The following is a 10563-nucleotide window of genomic DNA, read 5'->3' as shown; positions in this document are numbered from 1 at the left end:
ACGCCTTTCGATAATTAATTTGGGCCTGAACTCGGGGTGAACCTGGGCCTGAGGAGAGCGAAGCTGGCAGGCCGGGGCTGTTTGAGGCAGGGACCTGGCCAAACCTATCCGCCTGTGTAAATATTGAAGCAGTCCGTCAGAGGGTTGTGGATGAAATGGAACTGTCAAGTCTGCGTAAACTTTGGAGAAGAGGTGAGGCCACGAGAGAGAGCTTGGAAGAAAAAAACTTTGGCAAACTCGTTTCCTCAACTGTTCAGATCCTCCCCCCCACCCTACACCCCCACCCTCCCTTACGTTGTCAGCACCCTCCAGAACTCAATCCCTAACACCTTAAATAACGCTTGCCCCCGGACTAACCTGTCCACTGCGGGCGCATACTGTTAGCTCAGAGAGGCTAAATTGGGCATTCTAATTGCGTGGCAAATTTAGACCGGACTATCTCGCGGTCGTCGAAAATACAGGCGATTCTTGTTTTGGATGGAGGGGAAGAGAGGTGGAGGGGGTGAGGGTTGAGATTCTTTCAGGGTGAACTCATCGGGTTACCCCCTGACTTCTGTTTTTTCCTTCCATAACTCATCTCCAGTTCAGGAGGATGAGGTTTCTGCAAATATTGTTTTCATCTTTGATGTAGCTCAGTTGCTAGAGCATGGCGTTTGCAACGCCAGGGTTGTGGGTTCGATTCCCACGGGGGGCCAGTATGAAAATGTATGCACTCACTAACTGTAAGTCGCTCTGGATAAGAGCGTCTGCTAAAATGACTGAAAAAAAATGAAGTATTTGAATTTGGGGAGAGTATGTGAGCCTGACATGAGTTGAAACGGAAGAAAAAAAAACTTAAGGCAAATGTTTAATAGTTCAATAGTTCAGGGCTCCACTTTACAGATAATCAAAAAAGTTCACCTAGTGAAACACGGAAATGTCTTAAAGTATTTGTTATCAAAATAATGTTGCCTGTTGGCCTATATTAAATGTCTATATACATTAAGGTTTATCTGAAAGTTTATACCAGCATCATTCATGGGAATTTCAGGTTTTGGGCATATACCAGGAGTCTCCAACATTTTCTAGCATGACAACTACTTTTTTTTTTTTATGAAACATGTCTCCAGCTACTCAAATTTTTATAGCTTTCAAATAGACACATTCTTCTCTTCTCCTCTCCCCTGCAACTCTTCCCCATGTCCTAAGTGTACAAGAAAAAGTGCACTGTTTTTTGTCAATATACCTGGTAAAATAATGGTTAATTAACAACTCTAAGGGGGGCCCTATGAAATCGAATTTTCCCCCAAATGATGTTTTCTCAGTTTTATTTATCTTGGTCTTTTTGCCCCCCCCAAAAAAATATTTAAAAATAATAATAATAATAATAATAATAAATACAATTGTTCATAGAGAAACAACAAACAGGATGTTCTGAGTCCATGTCAATACTTAAATCACATCTGAATACCTTTTTTTTTTTCGGTCTGGAAGAAAACCAACAATTGTTGAATTTGTAGTGTAATTCCCCCTTTAATTGTGCATCTAGCTAGTGAGGAATGTGCCATCTAATGTGCCTGTCTAGCTATGGTTCTGTACTGCTGCTCAGTTCATGGCAAAGTTAGCAAATAATAGGTACAAATTATATACTTCTGCCAGGTAAGCCTACTTTGCAGTTAACATATAATTGAGAAGGTTTTCGGGAAAGTATTTCTGTCAACCCACAAGACGGTTATCACATCAACTGGCAGACTACCGCACAGGACAAACGCCCAAACAGCAGGTTTGAAATTAAAACATTTACATTATTTAGCAGACGCTCTTATCCAGAGCGACTTACAGTTAGTGAGTGCATACATGTTTCATACTGGCCCCCCGTGGGAATCGAACCCACAACCCTGGCGTTGCAAGCGCCATGCTCTACCAACTGAGCTACAGGAGGCCCCCCAACTGCACCACAGATGGTCGCAAGGGCACGTCATTGCCACTGTGTAGATCCACAGTACTATCATGCGTGATTTTATGTCGCATTATAATGTATATATTACTATGGAGCCTGTGCTTTAAAGTAAGTTGTTGTGATCTTACTCTTCACACTATAACGTTATGGCCTCGCTAAAAGTTTACATTAAAAGCAATAGTTGGTGCATTGTCTATAAAAACTCCTATATCACCTATTTTGTGGAATAACTAGTATACTTATGTCACTAATTAAGAAATAATATAAATACACTATGTCCAGAAAGAACCATGCTGTTGAGTATTATAGTTGTCAACCATGAAAGAAGCTCAGAAACTATCAAATAAAACCCCCACCATCAGTAGATATAGGGTTAAGTCATTTATCAGTTGATGGTTTTAAGTTATTAGGTTAAGTGGAAGCATTGAATTGATGCTGCAGCGGTTAGTTTTAGGGCTACTACAGTTTACATCCGTACCTTTAAGGCCACTGTGTGTGTGTGTGTGGGAGGGGGCTGATGGCAGAGAGTGGCAGAGACGAGCTGATGATTGAGCTTGACACACACAGTCAAAAAAGAACCCCCACATTCCTATTAAAATGTAACTGCAAATGAAAGTTCAGTGTTTAAAATAGCCAAACATGGTAACTAATAAAACTTTTTAACGTGTTTTTTTATTACAAATATAGTGGTCTGTATTACCACAATATTATGATGTACCTGCATGGTACTAATAATTGAAATAGCATCTATTGTGTTCTATGTAGGCCTAATTATCATACACCTGGCTTATTATCAGAAGATTGTTTAGTGAACAGTCTTGCCGTGGGCTAATGGCGTTGTACATAAATCTAGGTCGGCCGTCTACACCTGTATATGACTCTATTTTATTCCCAGTTGTAGTCTGTTTTAGTCTTCACCTGCTATAGGGTCATGCATGGGGACAGCAGTGTCATAGCTGTTGATGAGACCGAGAGTGAGACGCTCCTTGATAGGCCTGAACATTGACAAACAACACTGCTCGCTAAAGAATGCGTTTTTTTCTCGTGTGTTTACCTCTCCAAACCATTAAGGGTGTGTTTCAGAGAATGTCATACACAGTGCAAAGTTCGTACCAGTTTGTTTTGAGCCTATATGGAGAGTGTGAGGTAGAGAGAGACTTGGGGAGGGGAGAGTATGTTTGCATGTTTAGATATCCAAGAGGCGTCCATAGGTAAAAAGGTCAGCGCGAGCCACCCGCAATGCACGGCAACATTCCACACCCCACGCAGCGTGCAGGACAACACTATTGGGCTTGTAGGGATAGTTTCGTAAGTTCCACGGGGGTCAAACCAAGGGTAGGCTTACTGTACTTAGTAATACCATTGAAATACTTTAGAATCTGTTTGTCACTTGTGTGATGTACTAGCTATCACATATTTTGGGACAAAACACATTCAAAAGGCATCGACCATGGCAACAAATAGGCTATAGGCTACTCTAGGCCCTGGTTCATGCTGCGTATTTGCGTAGGCCTCAGGGAATATATATATATATATATATATATATATATATATTACAATTAAGATAATTATAAATGCATGTTATCTACCATAAATTATAAAAAACTAACAACAAAATCTGCAATATCTTATTTTTATTTGAGGTAGACAGAGATGAACCAGCATTGATTGAGATCCTTTCCAAAAACATGTAAAACAGACATGAACTAATACAACTCAGTCGGTCTGCACATACAATTAATACAATTCACTCCTATTGCCTTGAAATAGAAATGTAGGCCTAACCTTCGTAAATCAAACTAACTTCAGAATACCCTGTTTTTCGCAAGACACTAGCCTATTATCAAAACGTTTGACTCCATACTCGAAAGGTACAGCATATTTATCCAAAAATGCCCAATTCAAAAGTATATTGTCGAGTTGGTTTCACTAAGGCAGGTGTTAACAGTTGCAATAAACTTTCGTTTTAGTTGTATGACATCATAAACGTTTTCTATCATCTGGCCATTTAATAATATAAATACTCCCTCTAATCATCATTCGTCATTTTGGAAAACGTCATCTTGCGTGAACCATTCCCTGTATAGGTTTAGTTCACGTCTCCTATTTAGACAATAACAATAGGCTGTACAGACATGTGTTAACATTACTAAAGTGAATATCATTGGGTAATCCACCGGCTCGTGTTTAAATTAGTAATTTTTCTGTATATTTCAATTAAAGAACATCCTCCAAGTCTCACACACAACTTCCCGTGTAAAGTAATACCCTGTAATTCTATAGTGCAAAGAGTCAGTAACACATGAACCCTTTCTACCTTACTTACTGACGGTAAAGTTGCTTCATGTCAAACCTCTATACAAATAAGAAGAACCAAAAAAATACATTCCAAAAAACACTACAAAATAGAAACAAATTCAACAATACTATAATGTTTTGCCAAGAGGCTCCCTGTATAAACATTATTATAAGGCTCACTTTGAGATTTGTAAACATGCATCACTCCAATAGTCCTGGGTATGAAGATTTACGACCCTGTACATCCAAACAGATTTTGTGGGGTGGAAAGAAACGTCTAGTCTAGAAAGATGCTGTGCACATCATCCACAGTTGTGCTTTTGTCACCTCGTTTTTTCTCCCTCGAAGTGTGCGTTTCGAAGTAATTATTTGAGTTTAAATCATATAAAAATGAACTCCTCTTACAGACGCGTTGCATAATGAGTGGAATAGTCTATTCAAGCATGGATAGGAATGTTTTGACTTTTATCAATCAGTTAACTTTTTCTTCCCATTCGAGTTCATCATTTTGAAGTTCAGTGCCTACAAGTTGCAGTTTATTAGGTCTCTGAGTTGGGAGACGCGCCAGGAGATATGGAGCTGGAATGGTCCGAGTTGTCTTCCAGGTCCTTGGAGGAACCCGTGCTCGAGGCCGGGGCCAGGCCCTCTTTCTCGCGCTTCTTCTGTTTCATCCTGCGGTTCTGGAACCAGATTTTCACCTGCGTTTCGTTGAGCTCGAGGGTGGCGGCGATTTCCACGCGCCTGGCCCGGGTCAAGTACTTGCTGAAGTGGAACTCCTTCTCGAGCTCGGTCAGCTGTTTGGTTGTAAAGTTGGTGCGGATGGTATTCTGAGGTCCCATTCCATAGTCAGCCACTTTAGCTGTGAAAAAAGAGAGAGAAAGGGGGGTGGGACGCATTAGAATGTGGAATAGATTGTATGCCTACAATATTAAAAATGTTTGTGTAAAATATGAAAATTGTCATATATTCGAAGTCATATTAAATTCACTAATCCATCGTTCTATTTTTAAGCTCCTAAAGAAAAAAAGTGTGATTTGACATCAATACCGCATAAATCATTCTTAATGATTAAAATATTTATTTGGAATGAAGATTGGATAATGTGATACTAAAGGGGTCATCAATTACGCGCCCAACCATTTCAAGTCCCAAACTGTTGACTACTGTATATAGGCAAGTTCACAGACCCAACCTCCTACTTATTTTCCCATTACTCACTCCTGAAGAATGAAATAAAGCTGCCCCACGTTGGGGGAGATATAAACGCATATGATATGTGTAATTCCATATTCCGACCTTAATATTTTAAGATCTTCGCCCACAGTACTAGGCCTACTGAGTGAGGTTGAAACGTGGGTCGGTGCACTCAATTCAGACGGGCCAAGCATTGCGAGGAAGGAAAGGCTGGGGAATACAATGGAGGCCAACAAAAAACGAATGGAGCCAACCGAGAACTGGGACAAGTCAAAGATAACAGAGTTGGGTCACTTCCTAGGGCGTAAGAAAGCAGGTCTGCTCGATGCATTAGTGCACGGGCTGAGTAGATGGGGAGAAAATAACAAATCAGGCAAATCTACCAGAGGCATGTCTGGTCAGAGATACCACTATGACCCGGAATGGTGCTGAGAAATCCCCATATGTTGTGGATCAGAGATAGTGGAGTGAGGCAACACTATCCTCAGTCCTCAGTCATATCCCTTATGGGCTGGAGAGTGCATGTGCATTTGCATACCACATCCATTAGCCTACCTGAGCGGTGGGTCGACATGTTTGGGTCACCTGGTTGACTTGTAATGAACTTATCTGACAAGAACGTTTCGATTTCGTGCATGGGTCAGTGTGATTATATTTGGACTCTCCCATCTCACCTGTTTTAGGGGGGTTCCTCTTGACTTTCATCCAGTCGAAAGTCTTTCCCTGTGTTGTTTGCTCTGAGTCCTTCTCCCTCTCCTGAGAGTCCGAAATGTCAACATAGGTGCTCTGCAAATAACCCCGCTGGTGGTCCTGGCCCTCGCAGCCGTGGTGCTGGTACTGTGCGGCGGGGACAGCCCCCTGCGCCCCGCAGTATGCCCCGGCCAGAGAGCCGTAATTGGGGCCTACATTGGAGGCGGAAAGGCCCGATGATTGATAATACATTCTGTCCTGCTCATTGATAAAGTACTGTGGGTGTCCATAGTCCGGGTTTGCGCACGCCTGCGTCCCATATCCCGTAGTCCCTGTACTGCCATATGGAAGGCCCATGCTGGCATGATGCGGCTGGGGCTGATGATGATGCGCGTAGCTACTGCTCTGGTGCTGATGTTGGGCCACCGCCGCCTGGGCGCTGCCCCCCACGTAAAGCCGTCCATCACCATTATAGCTGTCACTTGTTGTGCCGGATCCCGAGTGAAAAGGGGCCGAGAAGCCTTGGTCCAAGTGGTGGTATCCGGACTTCGGTGAGTAGGCGTTCGTCCCACGGTTACAAATTGAGTACTCTAAGAAAGAGTTCATTCTGGAATTCTCCATGCGCCAATTGATGACGGAGGGTGAACCTGCGTTTCGGGGGATTCCTCCTACCCTGCAACCTCTCGGTATGTCATGTGGAAGAGAAAAAAAGAAGAGCTCACCTCCCCGAGCAGTCACCCTGGGATTCCCTATAACACTTTTTTTTTTTTTACCTCAGCTGCGGGTCACGTGAGCCATCACGGCGCCAATGGTGAGGGGGACCTCCAGAAGTTTGTCAGCGCACTGCGATCATCGATCACGCGGCTGACATTTGCATGACAAAGCCACTTCAATCAAACCAGCCCATCAATCTGATAACAGCGCGTATATGTCAAACCCCTCTGAAGGAGCCTCTCCCGAACCGGCAGAGAAAGAAATAAAGAAATTCGCTTCTCCCCTATTTTTGGATTCCCTATACTTCCTTTAAAAGTGTAGAAGTCCATTTGGTTAGGCCTATCAGAGAGTTGAGCTATGGTGAGAGGTGGATACACTTTGCTCATTGCTACAAGGAAATACATAATATCCACTGTATTCCATGGCCCGCATTACACAAAGAGGACTGCGTAATGTCATTAGATATTTCTGGCCCAAGCGAAAAGGGCTCACCACAGAACCCAATATCTGTTTTTGGTTTGAAATCTGTTTAACACTCGGATTGGAAGTGACGCCATCGTTTTCAGATCGGTCCCGAGCCTGCATTGGCCTATCTAATTGAATCATTGAGCTGATCTATTACAGAAACGAGGTTAGGCCGACAGCAAGCCTTCTGGTAACTCCGGACCAGCAGAAAGAAGTCGGGATATCTCTCACTGATACGGAGAGTCCTTTGTATGCACAGTTTCATAAGTGTTGAATGGAACTTTCTGTTCTATATTCTGAACTAACATGACTTTGCAATTCATGAAAGGCAGAATAATTATTACTGAGCATAATTACGAGGCATTCAACTTATGTTGAAATATGATATATTTTGTCATCCACATTCCACAACAACCAGGACCCCATCAATAGTGTAATGAATGAGTTGTCTAAACCAGTGGTTAACAAGCGTAGGTGGAGTAGGTGAAAAAATAGGAAATGGCAAAGGCTAATTATTAATTGTGGCGACAATAGGTAAGAAAGTCAGCCTGTTCATGAAGCAGCCCACGCTCAAAGGAGGGAGACTGAAGAATCTCCTATATATTTGCTCGTTGATACATGGTGAACAAGAGGGACTAACAATATGACGCCCACAGTAATTTGTTACTTGTCAGGATGTTTACTGTTGGGCTCGCATCCATGAGAACGGGATGGTTGCATTCCGCGGTCAAAAGTTCAAACCAAGTAGCTTGTTGTTTACCTTGGCGATATCTTTTCTCTCTTAAGAGTGCTCCAACCTTTTAGCTACCACCCCTCAAATGTAGTTATCGGTTTAGTAGAGCCAACCTATAGTGTCTTCGATATACTGCCTCACTGCAAAAGTAGTCCTAATTTTCTCAATATTATTAATGGGTTATGTAGTCTATCTTTATAGGTTTAGTAGTCTACTCAGTTTACAATCATTTTGTCATTGACGATATCGGAAAAAATCGTTATTTTGGTTAACCTCAGCATGTTTATTCAGAAAACATTGATTGCAAGCAAGTCAACCAGGCCTGGTATTTCTCAGGAGAAAACCTCATCTCAACCCCACCATCCCCTCACACACACACACACACCCACACACTCAACACACTGCCCCTGACGAGTGACCCATATCACTAGTTGAGGAGCGTTGTAACGCCTTAATAACAACAATATAATAATGTGCTATCTTGCAATTGCTTTCTTGTTTCAGTTGGAGTTTTAAACTAGAGCTTAATATCTTTATCGACTCTAAAAACGGCTGTTCTTATTCTAAATATCTGTTTTTATAACTCACAATTTATCTTTGTTTATTCAATGCAAAACATAGGCTGGATTACATTATATTCGTTATCAACTCTGTAAAACGTCAACTCTAATCTGTGATGTTGTCATTTTCATTAAATATAATATGATATTAAATATTATTATTTTTAAACTAGCCATGCATTTAAGTCATTAAAATGCATACATGTCTATCCTTCACTTTAACATAAAACATTACTTATTTTTTTAATCCGAATTTCTTTGGCAAAGTTATTCAAACTGGCAATGAAAAGGTAAAAACGTCCAAACGCTATTCAATCTACCAATGAGCAGCCTGCAAAACGTTTTAAAAGCTAGGTGTAAACGAAATTTCCCACATTAGGCTGTGTTTGTTTGTGGTTATAGCAGGCCTATATGTTACATGGTAACTTTCAATAAACACTATCAATTGTTAACATACAACAAAAATGTGAAAATAAAATAAAAAGCAATAGCCTACAATCATTTAGAAATAACATTACAAGTTGTGTAATAGGCTACACTCCAGATATAACTAAATAGCTATGTGAAACGTTTTTTAAATATTCATTAACTATGGAAATTGTTATTGCTATTTTCCCATTGGATGGACAATTTTCCCATTGGATGGACTTTAAGCACTGACGCATCTGACTATGCATAGGCTATGAATTCCTTCGATCATTTGTGTTCGTTCATTTATGAAAATACTTTGTTGGATCATTGAAAAACCATTTTTAACAGCTAATATGCTCTCCAATGTATCAACGTTTGTGAGTTTATAATAAACATATACTTTTCCTAAACACAATCAGGAATTTACATTGGAAACTCTTACAGGCCATTGAGGAAACATTAGGCTACATTTCTGCTGTAAACAAACTGTTGTGGCAAAATCACCAGTTAGCTGCAATGTTAACAAAAGGTCACCGAGAAAGAAATCTTAATCCATCTAAAGATTAATTCAAATGCAAATGTTAACAGGGATTAGAATGGAACTCTCTGATCATTGCCCCCTTCTTAACACTTCACCACGTGTAATCCCTTTACAGCAAACTGCTAACAAATAGAACAGATAGCGCCATACACGCAAATGGTAATGACGCTAGTAGGATCCACCTAGTGGTACGACGAGGTAACAACAACTCAGGGAGTTCGATTTCTTCTTCTAGGCGATGTTTTTTCAGCGTCCCATTCCAGCTTGTCTTATCTGTTCAGGAGCGTAAAAGTTATAATAATATAATAATAATAATATGCTATTTAGCAGACGCTTTTATCCAAAGCGACTTATAGTCATGCGTGCATACATTTTTTGTGTATGGGTGGTCCCGGGGATCGAACCCACTACTTTGGCGTTACAAGCGCCGTGCTCTACCAGCTGAGCTACAGAGGACCACTCGAAACGATAACATTTTATGAAAACATTGTACATTAATCCACTTTGATTGAACCGTCTGTAATCATAATTACACTATCATGACAATAGTAGGCCATATTACATTTTGGTCATTTAGCAGACGCTCTTATCCAGAGCGACTTACAGTTAGTGAGTGCATACATTTTTCATACTGGCCCCCCGTGGGAATCGAACCCACAACCCTGGCGTTCCAAGAGCCATGCTCTACCAACTGAGCTACAGGAGGGCTGCGAGGGAGGATAATAGCAAACGGAAAAAGATAAACAATAAATATGGCAACAATATTAATATAATTGCATTGATAGCCCAGTGGATAAAAAAAAAAAGCAATACTAGAATGTGGAGAAAGTACTGTAAATATCACCCTTTCTGTTGTGTTTTTAATATGATTCTCTTGCATAAACTCAAACCAGTTTTTCCCCCTTTAGTTGGTCTACTGCTCAGCGCAAGATTCCAGGGCTGACTCTAGATAAGGAACACTTAGGCCCTAAGTGTAAAGAGGAATCTTTGAGAATGAGTCAGGAATTCCTATAAAACT

At 41.0% G+C, this 10563-nt stretch overlaps 1 protein-coding gene and 1 non-coding gene across 2 annotated transcripts; both read right to left on the bottom strand.

The window, feature by feature from the left end:
- Positions 1-3556: 3556 nt before the first annotated feature.
- LOC121570553 (homeobox protein Hox-B1-like) lies at positions 3557-6827 on the bottom strand. The gene is made up of 2 exons (XM_041882028.1): positions 6106-6827; positions 3557-5096 (listed from the first exon to the last, which is right to left on the bottom strand). The coding sequence occupies exons 1-2, from the start codon at positions 6740-6742 to the stop codon at positions 4777-4779; spliced, it is 957 nt and encodes a 318-aa protein (XP_041737962.1). The 5' UTR covers positions 6743-6827; the 3' UTR covers positions 3557-4776.
- A 3351-nt stretch (positions 6828-10178) lies between these two features.
- Positions 10179-10253, bottom strand: trnap-ugg. Its single transcript has one exon. It is a non-coding gene; the product is annotated as a tRNA-Pro (tRNA).
- Positions 10254-10563: the final 310 nt, after the last annotated feature.

The sequence above is a fragment of the Coregonus clupeaformis genome, unplaced genomic scaffold, assembly GCF_020615455.1.
Source record: "Coregonus clupeaformis isolate EN_2021a unplaced genomic scaffold, ASM2061545v1 scaf0521, whole genome shotgun sequence".
Taxonomy (NCBI): domain Eukaryota; kingdom Metazoa; phylum Chordata; class Actinopteri; order Salmoniformes; family Salmonidae; genus Coregonus; species Coregonus clupeaformis.
Note: the sequence above shows the minus strand (reverse complement) of the source record. Positions and strands in the feature narration are given on the sequence as shown.